At 40.4% G+C, this 26,576-nt stretch overlaps 2 protein-coding genes across 4 annotated transcripts; one reads left to right on the top strand and one right to left on the bottom strand.

Moving 5' to 3' along the window:
* tbcd (tubulin folding cofactor D) lies at positions 1-26,168 on the bottom strand. 2 transcript variants are annotated; one of them, XM_056401834.1, is made up of 39 exons: positions 25,702-26,168; positions 25,532-25,582; positions 25,328-25,425; positions 25,037-25,138; positions 24,753-24,899; positions 24,425-24,480; positions 22,926-23,058; positions 22,168-22,213; positions 21,255-21,387; positions 20,823-20,965; positions 20,677-20,737; positions 20,468-20,542; positions 20,206-20,300; positions 14,943-15,099; positions 11,560-11,617; positions 11,440-11,469; positions 11,008-11,093; positions 10,025-10,105; positions 9,840-9,913; positions 9,594-9,711; positions 8,809-8,869; positions 8,699-8,721; positions 8,569-8,600; positions 8,416-8,478; positions 8,248-8,324; positions 8,012-8,093; positions 7,796-7,914; positions 7,562-7,653; positions 6,592-6,732; positions 5,761-5,844; positions 5,066-5,224; positions 4,450-4,588; positions 1,951-2,072; positions 1,439-1,516; positions 1,269-1,355; positions 1,084-1,171; positions 512-621; positions 322-406; positions 1-208 (listed from the first exon to the last, which is right to left on the bottom strand). In XM_056401834.1, the coding sequence occupies exons 1-39, from the start codon at positions 25,883-25,885 to the stop codon at positions 185-187; spliced, it is 3,594 nt and encodes a 1,197-aa protein (XP_056257809.1). In that variant the 5' UTR covers positions 25,886-26,168; the 3' UTR covers positions 1-184. The 2 variants fall into 2 exon arrangements, with proteins under 2 accessions (XP_056257809.1, XP_056257810.1); XM_056401835.1 differs by having other exon boundaries at positions 1-205.
* Positions 15,119-20,142, top strand: znf750 (zinc finger protein 750). Of its 2 annotated transcripts, none has more exons than XM_056401836.1 (3): positions 15,119-16,217; positions 17,726-19,017; positions 19,167-20,142. In XM_056401836.1, the coding sequence occupies exons 1-3, from the start codon at positions 16,068-16,070 to the stop codon at positions 19,717-19,719; spliced, it is 1,995 nt and encodes a 664-aa protein (XP_056257811.1). In that variant the 5' UTR covers positions 15,119-16,067; the 3' UTR covers positions 19,720-20,142. The 2 variants fall into 2 exon arrangements, with proteins under 2 accessions (XP_056257811.1, XP_056257812.1); XM_056401837.1 differs by having other exon boundaries at positions 16,126-16,878.
* Positions 26,169-26,576: the final 408 nt, after the last annotated feature.

The raw sequence follows: 26,576 nt of genomic DNA, 5'->3' as shown, positions 1-26,576 counted from the left end.
TAGTTTTCATCCATTTATTGTCACATAAAACTTGATTGTGATTCATTCCATGTGTTGTTTTTCGGCAGATGGGCAGACCTAATGATACAGAGCAGCTTTTTCATGAAAGCAGTCCATTACCTAATTTTCTATGCGATTTTGTCCACCTACATTATTTCCTGCTGGTTTTCACAGCGGCAGGTAATCAGGAAACCTGGACAGGGTTCTGCTGATGAAAGACAGGGGGTAAGGTTAACTCCAAGTGCAACGGGGGGATGACACATAATAACACACATAATTTCTGCCTATCAAGCACTTAATTAATGTCAGTTAAATGGTTACCTTGGCAACCACCTGTGGCCTGGGAATTCCCAACCAGTCACAAAGCTGATTCCTATGAGGCCGTACTGTAGCAAGGTCGCTCTCCCTGGAACGGACACCCAGCACGATAACATGTCACATACTGTACGCACTGAATGAATTTAACTATTAAAGAATATTTAATAACATAAAATCCAATGTGACCACTAACCAGTTGGTATCACTTAGCATGGTCATTACATCATCCAACACTTCTGCATCGATGACATCATCGTAGGTCAGCAGCATCTCATACATGTGGCCCGCTGTGGTCTTTCTTATCTACAGTCGTAAGAAAGAACAAGTTATTTTGTTTGTCTTAGCTGTTGTTACACAAAGAAATGTAAAAACACAAATAAGTCTAGAGCGACGCTAGCGACTCGCTGAGTTGTACACTGGCAGTGATTTGAGCAGCTTAACATGCTCACAGTGACAATGCTAACATGCTGATGTTAAACAGATATGTTTACCATGTTCATCATGCTAGTTGGGTGTGTTAGCATGTTAACATTTGCTTACTAGCATATATGGACCATCTCCATTCCTAGGGCCTTGTAACTAGCACAGTTAAAAGCATCAATACTTGCTTTTTAGCAGGCTAAAGACAAATTTAACTGGCATTTGGCAAGTGTGAATTTTGTACCATGAACATTACTGTTGCATTTTTTTAATTCTAAAACGCAGTTTTTCCGTTGTGTTATGCATCTGTTCAGATTGTATACACATCTTGTCTTGTGAACTTACCACAGGGAAGGAATGGCAGAGCAGCATCAGCAGCTGGGACAAAACCTTCTTTCTCACCTCACCCTGGAACTGGATCAGCCCACAGAAGCTGGGAAACACCAGTCAGCACAGTCATCATGAATGCTTCATTTTGCTTCAGTGATGTATATAATGTTTACACTATAGTCAATGAGATGGAGACTTACACAGCTATACAGGCGCGCAGCTTGGAAATATCTTTGGACTTCTTGAACTCTTTACAAAGAGCCAAAAGATCCACACAGAACTGATGACTTAGAAAACAAAGACACAGAAAAACTTAGTCCCTAGTAGATGTCATCCACATTTTTTTAAACAAAGATGTCACAGCACTCACTTCTCTTCTGTGGTGAAGATTTCAAAGCAGCTGTTGGCGAGCATCTGATTGAGCATCTTAAGAAAAGGAATAGTCACCCTAAAAAAAAAAAAGGAAAAGAAAACAGTCACATCAGAGAGACGATTTACTGAAATGAAATTTTTTTCCTCAGGTGTGGTGGACGTTGTTTTGCTTCACAGCTTCCCAATCAGTCCACAAAAGCATGGGAATGGCGAGAGGGATGCTAGATGCTAGATAAGTTATAGTAAGTTTCCCCACAAGCTCTTCCACATCACAGGAGCTCCACTGTGAAACCAAAGGCTGTTAATGAGACGTGAAAGCTAACTTTAGCTGGCTCCATGAGCTAATATTTTGCATATAAACTGTATAGAAAAGTAAATAAAACAAAAATTTTACATTAACACTATTAATAACAATAGTTTAATGTTGCCGCACATAAAAAAGAAAATTTTAATGTGATGTTAAAAAGAAGAAAAGAAAAAGGGTGTGTGTTAGTGTGTGTGCACGTGTACCTGTCATTGCGGAGATTGTCTCTGAAGATGCTCAGCAAAGTATCTCCAAACTGTGTCAGGGTGACATCATTTTCTTGGATCCCTCTCAGATAGTCAAACAATGACTGGGAAGAAAAATGCACCTGAACAGAGGCCGTGGAGAGCAGCAGTTAACTTGGAGCAGCAGCCTGATGCGTAGATTAGTGAACTACAATACACAGGCTTCCACTCATTGTGGTGAGGGTGGGTGCAACTACGACTGTTTATATGACACTATCACTGTCTGTAAGAAATATAAGAGATTTGCTTAACATTTTCTGATTTCCTGTATAATATCACTGCCATGTTGTAACATTTTGTACTACCAAAATGGATGGTATGCTTATGAGTACATGAGTGTGAACCTGAGGGGCCATGAAAAGATAAATAGATGTTATCATCAGACTGCCGGAAAGAAAGTGTCAAACCTTGACATAGCAACATAGCAACATAGCAACACAATGTGCTACAGATAAACAAAGTTACATGGAAACTTTGTGTGTGATTTTTCTTGTCTACAGTCAAGTACAAAATAATCTGTGTTTTCTATTTGTGTGTTTCAATGAATGTTTCAATAATCAGTCAACCAAAAATTATACCATAAATACTGTGAAACACCTGCGCACTAAAAAATACTTGTTGGTGCAGAATTTTTTTTTTTTCATTCTTGGGACTTGGGACAGTTTCTGCTATTTGGCTTTTCCAGGGCTGTACTGAATGCTCTCTCTACATTTAGGCTGGCCTTCAAGGCAGTTCCTGGAAAGATGGTGGATGCTCCATCTCTCTCTGGCCTGTGTGAGTATGCGCCTGTGGTGTGAGAATGGTAATCTTGGCCCATGTATCGATGCAGTCTTGGCTCAGTCTCCTGCATGCAACCCTGTACAAACATATCAGTCCTTCCCGTCTCTGAGGATGTATCTGTGGCAAAGAAAGGCTGGGAGAGCAGGAGGTAAATGCAAGACGAGAGCCAGATCGTCTCCAAGGGAATATGTTTACGGCCTCCATTGGCAGATGAGTTCAATTTTACTGACCTTGCTGCTGCTATTACAGGCTTTAAACTTATTTTTCTTTATTATATCCACAAACAGTAAAAGTTAAAAATAACCCAACCATCACAAATCTTTACAGGCAGGACCTTTTCGAATGATTGGTTTTAACAGGTTAGGTCATACTGGAGGAAGAGGAGGAGGGAGAACTTGATCAACCCCAGTTTGGGGCCCCAGTTGAGTCTCCCAAGTGATGGTGAGCAAAAGGTCAGGAGTGGAAAGCAGTAGACAAGCTTTAAAGAGTTTTATTTAGCACTGCGATGCAAAGATTGAACCAATGGGAAAATCTCTCTTGCCAGTACCACGAGGGATTCGTCAGATCAATTTGTTCTAGATAAGTGTGCATCAATGCTTGAAGCCCAGGTGGCTGCCGCAGAGTTGCAAGTTGGGACAGGGTGGAGATAAGTCAAAACACAATGCCTGATCTTCGATTTTAAGAAGTTAGTGATAGTCAGTTGTCGTAGAGAAAGAAAGATTATTCTGATGCAGGACTGCAGAGGACTGAGTAGACTAGATAAGACACATGGCTCCCCCTGCTGGTCTAATTTCCTCCTAAATAATAACAACTAAGAGCTGACTTTGCCAGTTTATTACTGGCAGCAGGATTTACTACCATCCAAAATAAGAAAAAACAAAGCAGCATGCACTCCCCCAACGAACAGGCAAGCCTTATTATGTGATGTTATGTGATGAAAATTAAATTTCTACAATGAAATGGAGCAGTGCTGCATGTAAAGACATGCCAGATAACTAATGAGTGATGATGATGATACACCATTAAATGTCTCTATTAAATGTAATATTTTCTGCATTTCATTCCAGCAGTAAAAAGTTGGAACAACATTCAATAGCAATAAAATGGCAAAATCAACTATATTTCTAACACAACTCCATATATGCTCATTCCAGCGTCATTTATTTTTAAATTTTCATCATTATGTGAACCTTTTGTTTATGGCCTTCAAATGTGGATATGATTAGGCACTTCAACTCAATTGTAGGTGAAAATGAAGTTTTATAAAAAACAGATTAGTGAGAAATTAAAGGAAAAATAAGATTAAGCATCCTTATAAGATGTGACGCCACTATGAGCTGCCAGGAGAGCTTCAGTTCTCCTCATCCAAGATTGTACAAGTCTGTATTGAACACTACCATTCTACCATTGTTTCAAAACATAATCCCTCATTTGGTGTTTTGTTGATGACGGTGGAGAGAGCTGTTTAACAAGCAGGTCCCAAATTTCCCACTGGTGTTCAGTGGGGTTGACTGAAAGTTTCGGATTCATAGTCATTAACTCAGCATTCAGCGATCCCTTGTGTCCTGTATGGAAGTGTCTGCATTTGTTTTTAGTTTTTCCCTTAAATTTGTCCCTCATCTTTAAATCACACTGCTCTGATTTGACAATGCTCCACTCCTCCCATCACAGTTGACTTACTGTGGATTCGGTGATCCCTCCCACAGACACAGTGAGTCCAAGCAGGGTGTGGTACTGATACTGAGGCAGTCCAAGCAGCTGGGTAATATACTGGAAAGCTTGGGAGGGAGCGTTCCAGTTCAGACTGGTTGTGGTCTCACTGAAAGACATAGCAAGTTGAGTCAAAGATAAAAAAGTTACTGTACATGAAATTGTATACTTTATGTACAGTACCGTGCAAAGGTTTTAGGCACTTAAAAGCTTCTCATCTATCACACAATAACATCAGAGAGACGTCTGATTGGTCCCAAATTCATTCTGCAGCATGACAACGACCTCAAACATAGAGGGAGAGTCATTAAGAACTATCTTCAGCAACTAGAAGTACAAAAACTCCTGTGACAGATGGTCTAGGCTGATTTCAATCTCATGGAGTCAGTCTGGGATCACATGAACAGACAGATGCTTGGAACAACCCACTTGCCAAGAACCATGAAAAACTGTGCCTTAGGTTTTTTCAGTTTACTGCACCTTGTATGAAGCTAAGTGACTTTACCAAACAAGCAAAACAGTCTGGAATAAAAGGCTGGTTAAAACGACCGCAACTGTCACAGTAAATTATGCAAGAGTAACTCACACTGGGAAAATGTTTAGCAGCTCCTCTCTGTGGGGGATGTGGGGTACTGCAGGGTCTGCGTTGTGGAGGAGGTGCAGGAAGATGTTGCCAGCATGGGCTCTGTATCGGTCAATCTTCTCTGCTGCCTGCTGGGCCAGGCAGCACATCATACGATTCACACTGCACACAGAATAGTAGAAAATAGAAAAGTGTATGAGATATCAAAGCAAGCTGTCACAACTTCACTAAGGCATGATTAATTCACTAATTCTATTCCTGTGAGCTACAATTCTGGTGACAGATCAAAGGCGACATTAATATGCATAAATTAATCTTACACTGTGAATAAGCCCAAAGGCAACACTGGGTGTGAATACTACCATGACATGACAATTTTTTTAAACATCAACTAGTATCCAATCAACAGTAAAAGTAAATGTTATGCAATTTTTTGATCCTGCTCCTGTATTATTATTCAAAACCAACATGATCTGACTTAGTGCTAAGGTATTGTAGCCACACCTTGAGATATTGAGGCGACACAAATAAAAGATTACTCAGGCCATGAACAAACAAGTCTGAGACCGATTGATATTACAACTTTACTCACTGCTGGAGATGTGTTACAGTGTAAAGAGTTTCTGTAGCTGTATAGCAAGGTTAACAAAAAGGAGCCAAGAGCTGGTGTTACTCAGAGTTTTCAGATTTCAACTCACAGGCATGGCGAAAGGATCTCTGGGGCACTGCTGGCCACCAGCGTAGTCACATCCATCAAACTAGTCATCGCCGCCTCTCTTACCCTGAGCACAGTGACAGACAAAGTGGAGATTTTATGCATGCAATGACATCAGCTTGAATGTACTTTACGCTCACCGATCAGAGTCATCATGCTGTCAACAATCTATTATAGAAAAATTTAAAAGAAGCTGGGATAAGGATGCAAAACCTCATTTGAAGATTGTATTTCAGTGTCACTGGATTTGACAGTTTTACAGCTAAATTAGCTTCATAGCTGCAGGGCACAATTTGTTTATGTGAATCATTAATCAGTCAACCTGAAACAGGTGCAGCGCAACTGGTGGAACCCCTGATTAATGGCTATTTTGTCAAATGTGAGGCAAAGATTTATAATGTAATAATGAAAATTAAAAAGAAATGTGTACTTGTGCGGTTGTGGGTTTGAAATACACAAGAAAACTGTGGTGTGAGAAAAGAAAACATTTGACAAGAGTAATGAGGGTGCGTAAAGGAGGAACAATGTAGACAGCCAGAAAGAAGCAGCTCCTCCCATGTTCTGAGGACAAGTGACAAGCCTGGTGGCATTCCTGGCGAGTCGGTAAGCATGGCCTGGGGCTACTAGTGAGACAGGCATAAATGTCATGTCTTCATGTCCCGAGGTGGAGGGACAGAAGAACACCAGACACCTCAGGCAGAGGAACATTCCTGATCCCTGAGGCAAATTAAAAGGGCATGTGTGCTTTTGTGGGCCAAGTGTGAGCGTTTGCGTGTATATTTACATATGTATGTCGATGTGGAAGTTCACTCACCAGGCCCCTACATCCCCTCTGCTGTCTGTTGTGTAGTCGTTCATGCTTTCGAGCAGTGTACCATACACCTTGGCAATATTCTCTGAGCATAGAGTGGAGTCTGGGGAACCGTGGGCACAAACTCCGGCCTTCACACACACTCTGAGGCAGAGTGAAAAAGAAAACGTTCACGTACTGAAACAAGGAAGTTATCACTATGAATAGGGGTAATGAGATGAAATTTTAAGCTTGAGGAAAGATGTAAAACAAAAATAAGTATTCAAAAACAAATGGATGGACATGTGATTCAGGTCCTGCAGGTATAGTCAGCCAACTGTTTATTCTAGCATTACAGCCTACACAACTACGCAGTTTAGCTAGCAGACAGGCAAGACAAAGAACAGCGGAAACACAGAGGGGCCTTGGTGACATAAGCCCGAACCTTTAACAAATAACTACTAGAATTACTGGCTCATGGTTGTATGCCAACCAGCCAAGTTGCAGGAAATATAGTCACAATCTCCCCTTCCTAAGTTACAGCATTGAATAATGGCCTGAAGTGTTTTTGCAGAACATTATGATGTCACAGTGAAGTTTACCTTTGACCATTCGGATATAAAATTTCAGCACTTAATTTTATCCTATTCCTAACATTTGTCTTAAATTGTGTCATAATTAGCGCTTGAATTCATGAGTTAGGGTCTTGAGATATCATATTCAAGAGGCCAAAAACATGTTTTGTGAAGTCACACGACCTTGACATTTGACCACCAAATCTAATCAGTTCATTCTTGAATCCAAAATGACTTCAATGCAAATTTGAAGAAATTCCCTCAAGGCATTACTGAGATATTGCATTCACAAGAAAAGTGACTCTCAATGACTCTGGGCCTGGCTGTCGCCGGCATGGAGGCATAAAAATATAGAAAACAAAACTGGAGACAGAAGGTGCCAAAATGAGAAGTCAATAAAAATGTATAGGAGTACTCACTGAGCAATTGCTCGGACGGCATCTCTCCTCGCCTCTATAAAACTCCCATCCTTCTGGCTGACAGTACACATCTGCTGGAGGCCTTCAAAGATCTATCACACACACACACACACACACACACACACACACACACACACACACACACACACACACACACACACACACACTATACCTAAATACTAAGGCAGTGACATGTCAAATGGCTTGAAAATGTGCTCATAACTTCAAACCCACCTGCTTCAGTTTACTATGGATCATAAATCTTGGCAGACAGCCGAGGGCAAGGGCAGATCCACAACGAGTAAGCGTCTGTGGACTCTTCAGCCCCTCGATGTACTGAGACACCAGGACATCTACACATGTGCAAGTAGACACACACCATGCAGAGATTATTTTCAAATTGAGACAAAGAGTATAACTCGTGGAATTAGAAAACCATATTCAACCTACCTTGCATTTGTGAGTCAGCCTGGCCTGCCTGGGCCTGGTAGTATTCCTCACACAAGGCAGACAAGGCTGATATCACTGCAACCTGCAGACACAGGAGGAAGATCAGTGAGTAAACAACAAATAATCTTTCTGAATGATGTAATTTGAATTTCTTAAGATAGTTAGTAAAAAGGAAAATTTGCATTTTCATTCATCCATGGCATCGTTTCAGCTTTATAAAGAAATATTGAGCTTACCATGATGCCATCCTTCGCTCCACTGGAATGGAGATGAAGAGATTTTATGGTGTCATCGATAAGCCACTGCCAGTCAGCTGAAACACAGTGTCACAACATTAGATACTTTTGGGTGTTATAGTGAACAAAATGAAGCATGATAGGAACTGTTTGGAATAATTAACTTACTGATTACAGGGTCATTCTTAAAAGGCATTTTGGACAGGGACAGCTTTTCTATGAGCCCGCACACTGGAGAAAAGACAACATCAATCATATCAGCTGTATTATAAGAAAATAGCATTGCCTTTAATATTTGAACCAATAAAACCATAGACGTACTTGCTGGCCTCATGAGTTCTCCACCAAAACCCCTACATAAGAGAGCAAAATTTTAATATGAAGCCGAAACAATATTTTCATTTTTTTTTTTACCATACTGCTAACGGAAAGTTAAATTCAGTCTGCCTACCTGTACTGTTTTCTGCCATGCAGCTGAAAGTGTGTCCACAAATGAAAATCAGCAACACAAGACATTTTGACAGTTTGAAGCTAATTTTTTTCTGCTTGAGGTACCCTTACCATCTGGTGAATGTTTTTTAATGCATCCACACATTCTGAAGAAATCATGTCCTGCACAATCCTAAACGACAAATACATGGAGAAGCATCATTCATGGAACAGAGGAAAGGTGCATTTCTTATCGCTGAATTGTATTTGCCATTATCAATGTATCTTTTTTTGATTGATCATCAGTAGATTTTGAGCGACATACACACAGCTCCCAAAGCTGCCCTTTCTAACTAACATAAAATTTCACACCATGCTTGTGAGAAGCTCATCTTCACAGAATATTACCACTATTCAGATAGAAGTTTAAAAAAAAAAAAAATTCAAGAATATGGACTAGGATAAACCAGTTTGTACCTTTCATGTATTAGCTTTACTGTTACATTCAAGTCACACTGGTAAGCATCCGTTTCTCTACAATTTAAATACCTAGTGATGTTTGAAAAACCTAGAATGAAGGTATCTAAAGACTCTTCAGACAGTTCTGGATGAAAACTGTTTCCTTCCCCTGCAAAATAAAAATGTTACAGAATGTTTTTGTTTTTTTTTATCCAGATGGTTAGAAGAGCCTTTTAGGATTCTGGAAATACCTCTAGGTTAAGGGTAGGTGTTGTTAAACAAGCTTCTGGGTTTCAAACATTGCAGGGTATTTATCATGCAGAGTAACGGAGGATTATCATTGTGCCTCAAATGTAAAGCTAAAGCTAGTATAACAGATTCCCAAAATGGAGCTTAGACTATGATATGACATCCACACCTAGCTCAATGTTCTTTTGAGTGTTTACTTAAGCGTCTACCTGTTAGTCTGAAGGCCCAGTTTGTACAGAGCGTGTGTGATCTCTGCACATGCCAGGATAGCTCCATGGCGACTGTGGAGGTCAAGACCCACTGCCACTGGCAACAGCTGTGGCAAAACTAAAACCAAAATGGAAGAAAGCGTTGACCATTGACCAATAATTACAGGTTCCAGTCAATTTCCAAGCAAGTTCCTTTCAATGAAAGCTCTACATTGCCGGGGGAACAGCAAAGGTGACATTGTTTACCTGTTGTTGCCATATAATCAGGCGCTTGAGGCGTCAGGTTGTGGAGCGCTTTTGTGGCAAGCTCGCGGATCACACTGCAAAACATAAAGAATATGATGTTTTGTTTAAGAGATAAAAACAGAACTATAATATCTATTTCTTCATATTTGCTGACATTATGTGGGAAGGAAAATTCAAGTACTTACCCATCCCAGTGATTGATCTTCATGGCTATCAAATGGTCTATCATAGCATTGGTGTACTCTGGGAAACTAGCTATGTAAACACTGCGAGAACAGAAAAAAAAACTAAGAATGAATACCTGTGTTTAATACGTCTCTGGAACCATTCAAAAGAGTGGAGAAAAATCCATTTCAGTCAGCTCTCATAATTTCTACATCTTTATTTAATTTCCCTTGTTATGTACAGTTCTGCAGTCATACCCTGAGGCTAGCATCTTTATCCCTTTTCACTGCTTGAATGTTTGCTCTGCTGTATTTCTGCCAGAGGTGAAAATTCTTGAAAGGGTTGAAAGTTTTTCTATGTTAGTTTTAATGGACATAGATCACTCCATACATGTCAGATACTCAGAGAAAGGCGCTGCTGTTCATAAACACAGATTCTTTATAAACTAACCAACTAAACTGTGCTTATAAAGTAACATGAGCAATTGTCTATATTCTGTGAGGTATTTATGAGCGTCAAGCTGCATATTCTGGGTGTAATAACACTAGATTTTGTTAGCTTTGCTTTAGTGCCACATTAAACAATTAAATTAAACAATTTCCAATATTTAGTTGTATTTGTAAAAAAAAAAAAAAAAGGGTACATTCCTTTGACTTGAATGCATTTTTCTTATTGGCTGATGGGACAGGAACAGGGGAAGAAAATCTTATGGCCAAAAGTTCAGCTATGAAGCTGGACTCATTTCTGTTTGGTACTTTCCAGTTTCCTTCCAGATGACTACATGTGACAGTAGAACTAAAATCTGTGCTATGTCGATAAGGAAGAATGGTGCAGTACCCGTTGCTAACCCACTTTATTATTTAGTCTGCTGGAATAAGTGTGCTCTCCTAAGTATTTGGACAGCACACCAAGTGTAGCTTCTCTTGAGTATTTTATGACAAAAAAAAATGTCAGTAAAGGACCAGCACTAAAGATCTGCCAATGCAAATACATCGTTTCTTACCTGATGTTCAGATAGCAGTTGTTGAGATTCCCAACCGCATAGTAATCTGCTGTAGTTAAAATGTCAATACCATGAGGAAAAGTGCCCTATTGAGACACAAACAAGCAAAAAAAAAAAAAAAAAAAGCTGATACATTTTCAGTAAAATGTTTAAAGATGGCTGTATTGTTCAACACTGAACAAATGACTGTGAGGGGAAATAACTAAATCGGCTCCAAATTCAAGTAATGACTTCAGATTTCAACAGAGTTTTGTTTGAAAATCAAGAGTTTGTTGGTGCCTTGGAGTATTAATGGGAGGCTATTTCTCAGCTTCAAAAGCTTTCAATAACAAGACAAGTTTGAGCAAGACCTGGATATTTGGCAGCAAATAAACTTCAAATCACAGTAATAGTCACAAAGCAAAAGTCCTCAATAATACCGCGGTCACAAACCTGTCTGCCGACATTCTCCTGGAAGGCAGCCTGGGACAAAATGAGACATAAAAATGAACATGTGTCACTTAAGTGTAAATCTTTAGTCATAGATCTTAGGTTGTTGACCAGAGAACTTACAGAGGCGGCTCTGCGGCAGTTCACATTTCGATCAAACACAGCTGTGATCAGCAGAGCACTGCAGAGAGAAACAACAAAGCACTGGTTGGAAAAAAATCATCTGATGCAAGACCTGTACCAAGAGTTATCCATTGCATGCAATGCAAAAGGTTACTTCGCAGTCACAGAATGCTTAAAAATGAAAGTTTAATGGGTGCACAACTTTAAAAAAAAGTGTAAAACATGCTTCTCTGTGCTTTGTTGTTTTTTTTTACATTTAACTGCTGCAATAATCATTTATTAGTTACAATTCTGCAATTAACACTTTAGTCCACTGGATATGATCCATTTTTACAAATCTTTTTGCAGCTTGGAAAAATTGCCACCTATTTACACACATATTAGCAGTTTTTCAGTAACACTGCACTGTAACATTGCACCAACAACATATCATCTCAATAATTTGTTTAGAATCTCTGACTCAGATTTTAAAATGATGTCAAAGTCTAGGTTGCACCATCATTTTGAGACAGATCTTTTGTTGTGATGCATAAGTTCCCAGCACAGCAGGTAGACGCAGCCACAGGATGATTAACCAACCACCACTCCCCTGCAATATGGGAAGTTGCGTGTGGTTACATTTTGACCTCAGCATCCATCCACTCCACACTGCCTGTAGGAGTTTCAGGAGGGGTGGATGTGTGAATGTTGGTTGTTGAGGAGGGGCCAACATTAATACATCACAATGACAGCCGGACATTAACTGCTGTTGGCTTTGTTTGCTCTCTTCCCATGTTCCCTGCTTCCAAACAGCAAGATTCAGGCCTGGAGCTTTATTAACTGCCCCGGTTCGGTTTTACTAACTGCCCTTACCCTAAAGGCTTAGAAACAAAAAAGTGTCCTGATTCTGAAATATGTTTGTGGCTGCTACAATTAATAAGTACACTGTGTATCTGAGTAACTGTACATCTGTATATATGCATGTGCCCCCAAGTCACTTACAAAAGTGAGTTTTCTGTAAATGTCATCAAGCTGTGATGAATAGAGCAGGAATCAGCTTGTCTGAGGGTTACTGCCAAACGGCGACCGAAACCTACAGCAACAGGCGAAACCTGGCAATCCTGTAGTCTAGGGAGAGGGAGGGTGTTGTCGCGACTGCTGATGATAATGGTAGTCGCAGGGGTTCAAACTGACTCTGCAGAGCTGGTCTGCACAGTCAGAGGCCACAGGTCCATACATGCACGCCGAGAGAAAAGAGATCAAGGCGGAGGCAAACCGTTACCAGTGACAAAGACTGAACGCACGTCACTGGATGATATTGCACCTTAGTTTCTCTGCACTGGTAGCAGATGTGCAAGTATCAAGATGTTACTCATTGCTTTTAATGCAAGCGCCTGTTTCTGATCCTTGAAGAAATCCCTGTAAGCCATTTCTCATTCTAGCATTTAGATCAAAAGAAACAATTGTCATCCAGTCTCTTCGGTTTCAGTAAAACTGTTCATCTATTTGGCTGGGCAGTCTGCTCTAGGTAGAGTCCTGGTTGTTCTGAAATTCCTCCATTTAAGAATGATGGAGGTCACTGTGCTCTTGAACCTTCAATGCAGCAGAAATTCCTTTATAGCCTCTCCCAGATCTGTGCCTCAACAAAACCCTGTCTCTGAGCTCTGTAGGCAGGGCTTCCTGTTCATGGCTTGTTTTTTGCTCTGATATGCACTGTCACCTGTGAGACCTTATTAAGACACCACAGGTGGACTCGATTCAAGGTGTATGATCAAGAGAAATGAGAGGAACCTGAGATAAATTTCAAATGTCGGTTTTCATTTGACATTATGAGGTATTAAGTGATGGTAGATGAGGGAAAATGTTTTTTTGTATTTCAGCACAGGGCTGCAATTTAACAAAATGTGAAAAAAATGAAAAATACACTTCTGGTGGTTATAATCCCACAACCAATTTTCCCAACAGCAGTGATCTTTATATCAGTCTATGTAATTAAGGTTAAGAGCACACTGCAATCTTCTACAGAACAGAGGCACAAAAGCAACACACAAGTATGTGTTCCAGTTATGTGGGGACATGCAAGATTGCTGTGACACAGAAAAACTGGTTTGAGGCAGTAAATAACTGCTCAGAGGTAAATCCTGCAGTTTCTATGCAAATTACAATTATAATGCAATTCACAATGAGCAGCCACCTAAAAATCTTACAGATTACTTAAATTGTGTATTATACTTCAAACTCTTGATTGTAGCGGATCCATTTTTTATACAGCTAAGAAACATACACCCAGATGCAAGTTTATTACACCTACAGCTTCTGTTTCTATTCAGCTCTATTCACATTGGAGCTGTACCTTCCTCCTTTGTCAGGGGAGAGAACAGATCCTGTTGTGAGGGTGGCAATTATGGCATATCGGTGATGTTATTCTGATGTAAATAACTATGTAAAAATGTCCATGACATACACAGTGAGGACAAATAGTAGCAAGAGCTATTAAAAATGGAAAACTGCAAACAAGTACCATTGTTATTTTGTAGATGACCCTAGCTTTTTCATTTTCCTGTGGAGAAGAGTGAAGTTGTATAACAAGCTTATTATGAGTGAAATGAATAAGATTCACTTTTACATTACTGAAACAGTCCACATGACAGATATGAGATATAAGGGATCTTAGTGTGGTTTTGTAGCAACCTACGCCTGTGCACAAAATGCTGGTCTCCAAAAATAAAAGAAACATCAGTGGGTGGCCTTCTTTTACCAAGCCCTTCTTCTCTGGAATCCTCTTGAATGATTCATCTATTTGCATCGGCATTCAACCTCATTTAGACTGCCCAAAGTACTAAATTATGGTTATCCAGCTTTTTTTAAGTTATTTTTTTCAAGCTTTTTTCTTTTATAAGTGACAATGAAAGAAACACAGGAAAGTTAGGCAGAGAGAGGAGGATGACATGCAGCAAAGGGCCACAGGCCAGACTCGTACACAGGCTGCTGCAGTAAGGACTAAGCCTAAATGGTACGCACTCTACCAGGTGAGCCTCCGGGACCCCCAGTTATGGTTATCCAGCTTATATTCACTTTCACATGCACAAGGTTTTATAAATGTACTATATGTTACACATTCTTGTACATGTGTTTTCTCATCTGGATCCAGCTATGAATGTACAGGAGACTGACGTGTGTATTTTATATTGTTGTATTGTACCTCACTTTTGATATACTTAAATATCCTAAATGTTTTGTTTATAATCTTTTATATGTTATTTATCTCACCTTTTACATTTTTATTGTTCATTATGTTTTATTTTATGTAAAGCCCTTTGAGACATACTATTGATATCGGGCTATAATAAACTCTGACTTGACTTTGACATGTTTTATGGGAAGGGAAAGAAGAAGAGGATTACCTGGCAATCTGAGTGACATAAGGCTCGAGCTCTTTGGGTTCGTAAGCCCTAGCGAAAGACCAGCACACATAACAGGCAGCGTCACGTACGTTGGAACCAACACTGCATGCCCCCCTCTTTTCCTCGTAGGTCAAGGACTTGATGATGAGTGGCACAACTGCAAGCAGACAACAGAAATGGATGAGTAGTTTTACTTCAAAAACAAAAAGCTAAGACAAGAGAAGGAAAGCTATGTCCAAAGCACACATTACATTTCCTGTATGCAACCTTGGTAGTAGGGAGAGTTCAAATCACTATTTTAGCTTCACACCTGACAGCCAAAATCCCTGGACTAAAACCAGTAGCAACTAACTGAATTATTACATGATTTTGAGTGCTGTTTCGGTATTTATTTTACACTAATAAAGAATGAATAGGTTATTTCAAATTAACATTTTTTTTTCCCATAGGCCTCCATACAGTTGTAACCTTTTTGGGGTTATTCATTTTATGGTTACATGCATTTAAAGCAACCCCTTTGCAGCACATTAAGAAATAAACCGACTCTTTATTTCTGTTTTGTGGTGGTCTTCCTTGGAAATTATTTAGAATTGACAGAAAGAAGCAAAAAAAATAAGGTTGTGTACAAGGCCAGGCAACAACAAATATGGTGGCACTTCTGTGTTATATCAGTGAAAGGAAGCACAACATGATTAGCAGAGAAAGTCTGTATTATTTTCTTCGTACACTGCTCACATAAAAAGTGAGGTAAAGCTAAATAAAAGCAGCAGCAATTTTACCTGCAAGTATGCAAATGTCATGCCGATCTTGCCAGCTTGCTCGTGAACTTGACTTCAGACTTGATGCATTTATGTAAATGAGCATGTTATTTTCAGTAACAGCAGAATGAGGCCTGTGTGGTTGTTTCCACAAAAGACAGAGAGGGAGCAGTGAAGAGGAAGAAGGTGTGGGAGCCCCCCACTCAACCCCATCATGTAAATCATCGCTTGAGGCTTGACTAATATCAGGTGCATCAATGTTGCCCGAGGGCCCTGCTGTTTGGGCTGAAGCCCCACCCACTGGTGAGACAACACCTCAGAGAGAGGAACTCACCACACAACTAACATCACCAAATACAGCACACACATGCACCATCACACACACTCACACATACACTCTGAACTCTTAGCACATATTGGAGCAAGCGTCCTGATACCAACACTGGCTGTGGATTGTGGAGTGGCTCTCTGCAGGCCTAATACTCAGGAGAGGACACGGTTGCTACAACCAGAGGAGGTAATTTTTTTTTTTTTTTTTTTAATCTTTTCTTCATTAAAAAGCAAGAAACATTGGGTTACTTTAACTTTATTAACATTTTAATTTATTCACAGCACTCTGTCAAACCCTTTCTGTAGTTTTGGTAGTCAGTGTTTCGTAATGGTACTGTTTACTAGTTTGCAGGGTGTATTTAAGGTAGGTGTAAGCTTTGCATGCACCTGTTACCTGTGCATTTTAATTAGCCCCTGCTGTTACTGCCAAGACTGTTGACCTGACTGATGCATGTATTGCTTAAAGTACCTGGCCTCTGCCGAGGACCTTCTGAAAAAGTTTAAGATACTTAACTAAACTTAGCTAAATAACAGTCTTTTTTCTTTATAACAAATACAGACTGGTATGTAAATAGAAAGACCACACCTTAGGATCCAAACATATATTCTTTATGAAGAAAAAAACAAAACAGAAAGGTTTTTACTGGGTTGTATTCATAGTGAAGAGGATTTATGTTAAAAAATAATTTTCTAATGAATTTCACTCCTTAAAAAGGGAGTGGCTTTGCATGCTGCAACAGTTGGACAGAAACTTGAGTGACAACTTCTTGCGACAGCACATGACAAGCAGGTTCCTCGACACCCAGCAACACTTAACTCGCCGCTTTAGGTGATGTTTCATTTCAAAGGTGAGCCTGAAGCGCTTCAGATGCCACCTGCTGTGCCTACTTTAGCTGCTACGTTACATGAAATATTATTAAAAGAATTACTTCTCAAACAATTGCGTCTCCAGAGCTGGTGAGCTCATCAAATGATGAACGGGAAACTGAGTGCATCCCGCAGGTGTAGTCATGGGAAGCAGGTGGCTGGTGGTTCCCACGCCGACAGCCTAAGAGTTTAGTAAGGTTGAGGGAGAAAGCAAGTCTCTGCATGCCCTCCAGGTCTATGTTAGTAAATGCCTAGTCTGCCCATCTCCTGTCTACTTAGTGCCTAGGCAGTTTTCTAACTTTACAGGACAGATGAGTGGAGCAATATCAGAATGATAGGCAGGTGAATGCACAGGCCAAGTTGAGGCCGCTGAAGGGTGCTGCCAATCAACCAGAACTACACAAGACACAAGTGCACCTATGCAAACATGCAGGTACATTTTTGCATACAGGAGATAGGTTTACATATTTACCCATATCTGTATTTGGTGTCCAACCCACTGTGAAGTAACAGTTGCAGAAATACATTAGCCTGAGGGTGCAGTGTTTTGTGCAACGAGAGATTTTTCTGGCCGAGCAGCTAAAGAAACACTGAGAGAAAAAACTGCCAATGAGAACCACTCTCCACCTGAACCAGTCAAACAACTTTATCAGCCTCATTACTCAGTGAGAATCTGGCACAAAAACTGCAATGATTCATAAGTTGCCCTTATATGCTTTAGTGTCACATTCCCCAATAGCTTCAGTATATACACGGACAGAGGAAGTTAAAAAATTTAAATCTAAACCACAAATTCCTCAACTGCAATGTGCTGTATTTTTCTTTCAGGAAACGTGCCTAAGAATCAAGATGCAGACTGCTCAGGAACGCAAGCCAAAAAGACCCCACTACATTCCCCGTCCGCCAGGCAAGCCCTTCAAGTACCAGTGTTTCCAGTGTCCTTTCACCTGCAATGAGAAGTCCCACCTCTTCAACCACATGAAATACGACTTGTGTAAAAACTCAATCTCCCTGATGTCACAGAAAACCGGGCAAACAGCTCGACAGGTCAAGGCTGTAGCAAAGGGAGTCCCTGTCAAATCTAAGGACTGTCCAAGCCCCCAGCAAGCAGCTCAGAACAGCAGTCCTGAGAAACAGGGAGTTGAGGAGAACAAAGATGAGAGCAGAGAAGACACAGAACATGTAGATGTTGGGTGTGAGAGTCCAGTCAACAAGGACAGCCAGAATGTGACAGAACCAAATACAGTTACAGAGACAGAGAACAAGGAGAGCAATGAGGCCAAGTCTCTGCCGCGCCCATCTGCCTTCTCCCCTGTCACACCCAACCGTGACGGAGCAGATGCCTTCAAGTCATCTGTGCAGCAGTCGGAGGACTCACAAACTCCTGCTCCTACTTTCAACCATCCAGGCTTCCCATGGGGCACAATGTCATCTTCCATTCCCTTAAAACCATTACCCCCTCCCATGGTTCCTGAATACTCTACTTATCTCCTGCCTGACCGGCCCCTCTATCCATCATACTACCTCCCAGGAAATCCCCATGTGAATGAGCCAAACTCTCCTTCTTTCCGGCCAGAGTTTCTGGATCCCCAGAGGCCTGTGGTGCCGCAACCCATTGCAGCACCACACACTTCCCTCTTTCCTCCATACACATACAGATACTGCCACCCTCTTCACCCGCCCCACCCTTTGCATTATACCCTGTACAGGCCACATGAGCTCTCCATGCCAATTCCAGGACCCAGATATATTCCTTTGGATTTGTACGGCCAGACCCTTGGGCCAAAGGATTATGACTTATACACATATTCACGCCTCAGACCCAACAGCCTCAACACATCTACACAAGAGCAGAGCAACCATGGGCAGAGTGGAGATAAAGCAACCAGGCTAAGCCCAAAAGCGGGTTGTTCAGCCTTGGGGTCCCCTGACAGACCCAGCCATGCACACACCATACAGAGAGACACAGAGGTCCTGCACTACACCAGCACAAATGAATCACAAACAACTGCCGAACAAGAACACACAGATAGCGCCGTGCAACCCATCAAACATGACTCAAGACAAGAAAAGTGTGCTGAAAGCTTGCTGCAGTTAAGAACTCTGCATGTGGATGGAGGGTAAGCAAAATTTACCAAATCTAGTTGCTGTTTTTTTCAATTTTTCAAGAAAAAAAATATTTTTTTCTTGGATTAACTGACTGCAGAAACCTGATTTGCAGTGATGCTAGTCAGTCCGTTAAATTTTAGTTTTGGTCTGTCCCTTTCAGGTCAGCTGAGAGCAGCAGATATTCCTCCATGTCTGTCTCTGAGCCGTGTCCTGAAATGTCAGAAGAAGAGGATGAGGACAGCAGAGAAGATCTGGCTCCCCTAAACCTCTCAACAAGAAAGCGGGATAAAGAAAAAAGCCCATCTGACCACGGACTGAGGTGCTTAGACAATGAAACATTAAAAGGGGATGAGTTGCCTCTGAACCTCAGCCTTCGAGCTTCTCACAGCAGCCCTGAGGATCTCCAGCAGAGGCCCGATGCTGAGCTACATGAAGAACCATGTGACCAGAGGCAGACTGCAGCACTGGCACTCTGTCAGCTAGCCACTGCAAGCTCTGCTGCCTCCGCATGTGACTTCAGCACTGCAGACGGGCCTTCCAAGGATTCCACAGATGCTACAAGTCCTAACTTTCCAGGGAAGACCAAGCACACACCCAAAACTAAGGCAACTGGCATGAAAAGAGCAAACAGTGGCCAGGCTGAAAACATCTGCCATAAACCACACAAGAGAGCAAAAGCACCAGGACGGGTTCTGAGACGGAGGCCTCGTTGATGCTAACAAATACACTCTGACTGTTATAATATTTAGTAATAAGGACATAATATCTCCCACATTTACGACTGCAAGCCTCAATGGGAAAGGATCAACTTATTGAAAAATAATGTTAAAATGTTAATTAAGCACTGAAAGATTTGATAATGCTTGCAGGAGCAAATGTAACGTGTGTAAAAAACTGCCACGAGGTCAATTGTTTTAAAAAAAAAAAAAAAAAAAAAATGCAAAGACTTCACACAAGTATGTAAAGTCACAAGTATGTAAATATTATTTCACTTTTTCTCACACTTGATTGGAAAAGGTGAAAAGCAATAAGTATTCTTAATATTTAAATCTGGACATATTTTGTAATATAGAAAGTTGACAATGGATTGACTCTGTAAATGTAAAAAATTTGAATAAAGAAGAAACAAAAACTGACTTTCTTATAATAGTCCACATGTCATATAATAAATATTTCAATATGAATTTGTGGGCACATACCATCTGTTAATCTGGAAGGCAGGAGCAGTCCTCTCCTACCAAGTTCTGCCAATGCCAGGCAGCCTCCATGCCAAGCATTGTCTGTTTCCTGGAAGCTTGAAAAACAGCACACACAGGTCAAAACATAGAACAGGTTTTTGGAATATGGGGCTGCTTAAAAAATTGTCACTGTGTGACAGGTATTCTGGACACAGTATGAGAAATGATAAATAGCAGAGCCTGACTGTTGCCGAGAGCCAATATGCACCCAGCATGAACCTACCTGAAGCAGTCCAGCAATGATCCAACCACCTCATCCGCCAGCTCCTTGGGAAGCCTCCCAGTCACCCTCCCAATGCTGAAAGGTTAAATAAACAACATTAACTCTTTTGGAGATGCTGTCTTTGACATGAACAATACAGAAGACAAGTAACTACAAGGATGACTTGTTATCAACTGTTAGAAATTTGTTATGTGAGGACAGATTGTTACCCCTTTGCTGCAGACCAGCGCACAATTGTTTCCTTATCTTTCAGTCCCACCAGCAGATGCTCTGTAAAATACCAAATTAGGAAATTTGATTTCAGGAGCAGACATATTACAACAACAGTTTAAACTAAGTGGAGGCTGAAACTCACCAATAACTGTCTCTACTTCTTCAGGTATGTCATAGTCCTCCTCCTGTTCTTGTGTGTCCATATCTGGAGTCACAGCTTCAGTAGTTGTAGCAGATTGGGACATGGAAAGGTTTGCTGCGAGAGAGCGGCTGCCTCTCTGGTACCTGAAAATCAAGCACATAAATTTTTTATGACACTAAGCTCAGTGCTCCAAAACAAATCTCACCAATGACAATAAAAATGTGTTGTGACACATTTGACATTACTCACTATGAAAAACTAGCTCGGAAGAGAAATGATATAAAGCAATTCCCAATGGAATGGGGAGCCACAATTGGCAAAGTATTGGTAATTGACAAGATTCTTTACATGAAAAATACCCATGCTTTTAGATATGACAAATTTTTCATGTAAACACACAATGAATTTATTTATTATTATATTATGTCTAACCGCCAAGCAGCCAAACGTGGTTTCAGGAAGGTGAGACCAAGCCTCTGGATAAGTTTGACACCAAGCTTCCGCAGCATGGCCTGGCTGCTCTCTGACAGATGTTTCTGCTCCAGACACTGCAGAATTGTAGCAGCTGGGAAACACAGTCATAATTATTACATGTAATACTATAATTTCATTACAGAAATAAATAAATGAATGAATACATACAGAACATACATAGCATACAGGCATACTTGCGATTTGGGAGATCTCTGGTTAGAGGCCAAGAAATGCCAATGCCTTTATTTACATGTAGGTAATTTGCAGATCACAGGTACACAAAAAACAAATAATCCTAACTGCTATGGATGAGGTTCACTTGCCAGCTACAACTACAATGTCTCTACAGAAACTGCTTCATATAGCTAAAAATATGCACTGGATAAATTATCAAAGAACTCACATTTTCATTCACAGCAAGTCTCTGGTATTATTTTAGGGACATATCACATGATGCATTCAAATATCTCCTCCCTGGCATATGACTTTTGGATAAAAGATTTGTGAACACAAATCATTCTGTTACCACTGGCAAGAGCAACTGAACTGAGGGCTATGAATGTAACAATAACATGCTCCAATAACTCCTGCCATCCTAATTATGCCACCCTGCTGCCATGATCTTTAATCAATTGAATCAAATTATATCATTATAGGCTATGAAGTCCAGATTTTGAAGAGCCCACAGAGCTGAATCCCACATACAATGAATATGATACTGACATAACAAGGGCGCAGGGTCTTTAAGTTTTCAGTGTGAAAAACAAAAACCTGTTCAGGCTGAGGCCAGCAGAACTGCTTAATTATTAATTTGATCTTCATTCATTACTTTACTGCATAGAGATATAACACAGAACAAACTGTAACCTACCATACTGTAGGAGGTCATCTCGTTTTCCATGTTTGAAAAGTTTTGCCTAGGGGACACAAATCAGATTACCAAATCAATCTAACATACTACAGAGGACATATGATAGCAGTAACATTTGGGAAGGCATCACACATTTTCAAATAGTAAGTATTTCACTAAGAGACATTACACATTAGTCTCAGAAACCAAGATTCATATTAGGCAACATCTAGTTATGTTTTTGTCTTTGAAACACCCTAAGCACCACACAGCCTGGGGCCACAGTGACTTCATAGACATCAAGTAAAAAGGGGCGCTTTCTACAAGTTATTCAAGTTTATGTGCCAATAATATGAACGTAATGTACTTGCTTGAGGGCTGCAAAACATTATCTTACCTGGCAGGAAATGATTAGAAAATATCCTCTATTACTGATAACGATTTGTATTGAAAACAGATGTAATGTGAGAGGCTGGAAAAGTGATTTTCATTGGAACAAAAATACCTTCAACCCTGTTCTCATTAACGCTAATTCTCTTAACACTGTGGATTAAACACTTGAAGCAGTAGCTCCCACACACGTAGCAGGTGCATTACACACCTGCCAAAACCACATTCGGTATTAGGTGAAACATACCAGTCATGTCAGCTCTTGTAAACTATCGTCTGCAGGTTTTAATACACTGTGCACACAAATGACACTGGCTTCAAACAAACAATAGAGAATGGTGTGTACGCAAAACCAACGGAGTATGATCAGTGAGTGTGTTTTTTTTTACCAGAGACTGCAGAGCACCATCCAGCACTATAATGTCTCTCATTGATTGGTCACTGGTCTGGGATATAGTGGTGAGGCTCCAGTCCAAAAAGTCTCCGAGGCGCTTCTGTTTCACATCAGGGCGTGTCATGAACCTGTAGGGTCATGTACAATAAAGCAAGAAAGAAATAATTGGTTTCATCTAGATAAACAAATGTAGACACCAGAAGAGACATTCCACGAACAACCGTGCCCTCTATTGGTTAGAAAACAAATTACAGTTTATAACTTTACATGGTTTGTATTTTGTGTTTGCAGTAGGTTGCTATGTTTTTATTAGCTCCGCCAAGGAGGTTATGTTTTCATCTGTGGCTGCTGGTTTGTTGGTTTGTTGGTTCATTTGTCAACAGGATTATGCAAAAAGTACTGAACTAACTTGGTGGAGGGATGGGGCGTTTTCCAGGGAAGAACCCATTAAATATTGGTGCAGATCTGGTTAAAGGGGCAGAGCCAGGAATTTTTTATCACTTTCTTGAGATTACATAAAACAAGATAAAACTTAACTGTCCATTAGATTTGCATAAAATGGAAATTTGTCTTTCCTAAACTTTGGTAGATAGGGCACAATTTGGTGCCAATCCAGATGATAATCTGGATCTGGTGGAAGACAATGTTTGTCCTTGGCAGAGGTATAGACTCTACTGAGTGCCATTCTAGTAAATTACTGTACATGATTGACACAATATTTACATAAAAATACATACAGTAGACATTTAGCCTTAATGTGTGCAGGGAGCCTAATAGCCCAAATACACAGATAATGATGTTGGTTTGTTTGGTTTTCCTCTAAAAGGAAACTGTTTATGCACATTTCATGGTCACTGCAAACATTCAGTACAACAAAACATGAAGGTGGATGATTAGTAACATTATTTCTCTGCTTTCAGTTTCCCTTTTAAAGAATACCTATCCATATTAATTTAATAATTCAAACTATAGATGTGTGACATCTAACAACATATAGGTTTACACCAGTTAATGCCGATAACTCTTTTGTAAATGGTACACCATTTGTGACACACACACACTGCGGCTTTACTTGACGCTCTCCACTCTTTATGATACAACACAGTTCACTGATGTACAATATAGCAAACGTTGGCAGTAACTGGATCCACAGGCCTCTTCTATAGTGTGTCCTATCAGGCACACAGGCAAGTGTAGTAGAGGTCCTAGTGGATGTAAGCACACATTCATTTCTTTCATTGTTTTCTTCATTTCCAGCTATAAGGCAGATCCTGTGTCCATTATCACACTGTATGTAGGAAATTAGTTGTCAGTGAGTTTCGGAAGGTATTGATTTGATGGAAACTGAATCAGTTCATACCTGTTCACACCTGTCTATCAACATCCTGCAGGGAAATTTTGTGGCCACTTGTGTTTTTTTCATGTTTTATTAAAGGTTATTATTGTTCCACTGCTACAAACTGTAAAACGTACATGTTTGGTTTGTGCACTTACTTTGATACCAGTACAGATGCGGCATCCCTGGGACTATCACTGACAAGTAGATAAGACTGCAAAGAAGCAAAAACACTGTCATTCATACTGTATGATACATGACTGTTATCATGATGATGACATTGGAGTAATGCTACAAATGCTACAAATAATGCTACAAATAAACAAATACTCCAGGGCTAAATAAAATTCAGTTCACATATTACACATCCACAAATCCTGATAACAAAAGACAAGCCATTTGGGGAGCAAGACCTAGACATACGGACCAATCTCTCCAACACAAAACACGTTAACAAAATCAAAGTATTTCATCTGCTTAACTTGCCTTTGCAATAGCGAGAATACGGTCCATAGTGGGCTCTCTGGCCATGCCTCCATCTGACTCCAGATGACCATCCAGGCGAGAAAGGTCAAAGGGTATGAGGCAGGTCATGGACAGCCACAACAACAACATGTAGCGGGTTTCCCAAGTCTGAAATGTGTATATGGTAAAACATGCAGCTAGTAAATCCAAAACCAAAGATAACACATGCAAAATTAGTAGGAAGAAAATGCACAGAGGTGTGATTGCTGTGTAGGACAGGATTATTATTTTTACTAGAGTCTCACCTCAGAGTCTTTGGGATCCTGTCTGGACAGCAGGTCCAGAACTGGCTGGACATCAGCCACCTCATGAGGAAAAAGCTGCATGAAGATTTTATAGCCTCTTACCTAGCCAGAAAAATATAAATAAATAAAAACACCCTGGGCCTGTGTCATCAAGCAGAATTACTGAATTGGCTGGACAGCTTTGCTATTTAAGTAAAATGAGTTTTGCAGGTTTTACTCTTTGCAGTGTGGTGTCGAGGATTTTAATTGACTTGGCAAGCTGCTGTCAGCATGAACACTGTTTTTACTGACCTTACAGATGATGTAGAGAAACTTGAAACCCAAATGTACCAGTGAAGGGGGAGACTTTTCACTCCTTACAAAATCCAGTATCATGTTCAACATCCATTCTAATAAAAATTGACGAGTGGGGGAATTTAATTATATATACATTCTTCAAATGAATCTACAATACTAACAAAAATTGATTTCAGAGTCATACTTATCATAATGTACCTAGATGTGGGTCCAGCAGGTGAGGCTGCTCTTGATATCTGTTCATTATCACTGTGGGATGAAATGGGCACAATGTGATACATAGCAAACATGCTCAAACCACCCATTCAAAGCACTGATTGAAATTTGTTTATTTGAGGATTCGTGAACTCTGCGGAGGACTGTCTCACCCAGGAACCTCTGTGTCGCAGACTCGCTTGTCACCGTGTCCCCGTGGACCTCCGGCAGGCTGGAGATGAGAGCCCGGGTCTCGCCGCTCTCACTGAAGCCGCTCAAGACACAAGCTGTAACAATAGCGTCGGACTCTCCCCCTTCCCCACCGGAACACCCATTCTCTGTTTCAGCTAATGCCATTTTGAAAAATCTTTACCTGCAAAGAGTCTCTGTGTAGAGGCAATGGAGCAGTTAGCTAGCTAGTATTAGCAAAAGGAACGGGTGTGGAAATTAGCATGGCACGATGGAATTTATTACACATAAAGCTACGATACGTAATTAGTCCATAAAGTATTAACGTGAAAATGACTGTACTCTAACTGCAAGTAATGTCACTAAACAAAACCGTGACACTTTCCCTGGTCTGTTATGATGCTCCTGTTGTGCTCCTGCAAAAGTACGTCGCTATTGCGTTCGCGCCCCGCCCCGGTACGGTACGGTAAGCGAGAAGTGCCAGTAGTGGGTCGTTGCTGTGAATAAGCAAAATTCATCGCTAGTTAAGGTCGTAAATACTATCATAATGTTTATAAACCATTAACCAAATACCATGCATGAGATATGTGTATTTTCTGGCGGACTGTTTTTGTCTATTTGTGCTTTATTTTTTTATCAATTTTTATTCTTGGGATTTTTTTCCCAAGCACTTGGAATTGCCTCTGTTTGAAAGGAGCAGTATATGAATAAACTTGCCTTGCTTTGTAAATCATTGGCCTCATAGCATGGCCTGTGCCACTCTCTGTTAATTCAAGTTAAGTTAAAAAAAAGTTTGGAAAAAATACAGATGAAATTAAGCATCAAAACAAATACAAAACATCTCTAGAATCAGTGGTTG

Source organism: Seriola aureovittata, chromosome 17 (assembly GCF_021018895.1).
Source record: "Seriola aureovittata isolate HTS-2021-v1 ecotype China chromosome 17, ASM2101889v1, whole genome shotgun sequence".
NCBI lineage: Eukaryota > Metazoa > Chordata > Actinopteri > Carangiformes > Carangidae > Seriola > Seriola aureovittata.
Note: the sequence above shows the minus strand (reverse complement) of the source record. Positions and strands in the feature narration are given on the sequence as shown.

What these genes read in the sequence shown, in the direction of transcription:
- tbcd (XM_056401834.1), bottom strand. Translation starts at nt 25,885, where the DNA reads ATGGCATTAGCTGAAACAGAGAATGGGTGTTCCGGTGGGGAAGGGGGA. An exon ending in CCACGTTTGGCTGCTTGGCG is followed by an intron (nt 20,966 to 21,254) that starts GTTAGACATAAT and finishes CTTGATTTTCAG; the next exon opens with GTACCAGAGAGGCAGCCGCT. An exon ending in GAGGGATCACCGAATCCACA is followed by an intron (nt 2,073 to 4,449) that starts GTAAGTCAACTG and finishes GCCTCTGTTCAG; the next exon opens with GTGCATTTTTCTTCCCAGTC.
- znf750 (XM_056401836.1), top strand. Translation starts at nt 16,068, where the DNA reads ATGCACCATCACACACACTCACACATACACTCTGAACTCTTAGCACAT. An exon ending in GGTTGCTACAACCAGAGGAG is followed by an intron (nt 16,218 to 17,725) that starts GTAATTTTTTTT and finishes TTTTTCTTTCAG; the next exon opens with GAAACGTGCCTAAGAATCAA. An exon ending in ACTCTGCATGTGGATGGAGG is followed by an intron (nt 19,018 to 19,166) that starts GTAAGCAAAATT and finishes TGTCCCTTTCAG; the next exon opens with GTCAGCTGAGAGCAGCAGAT.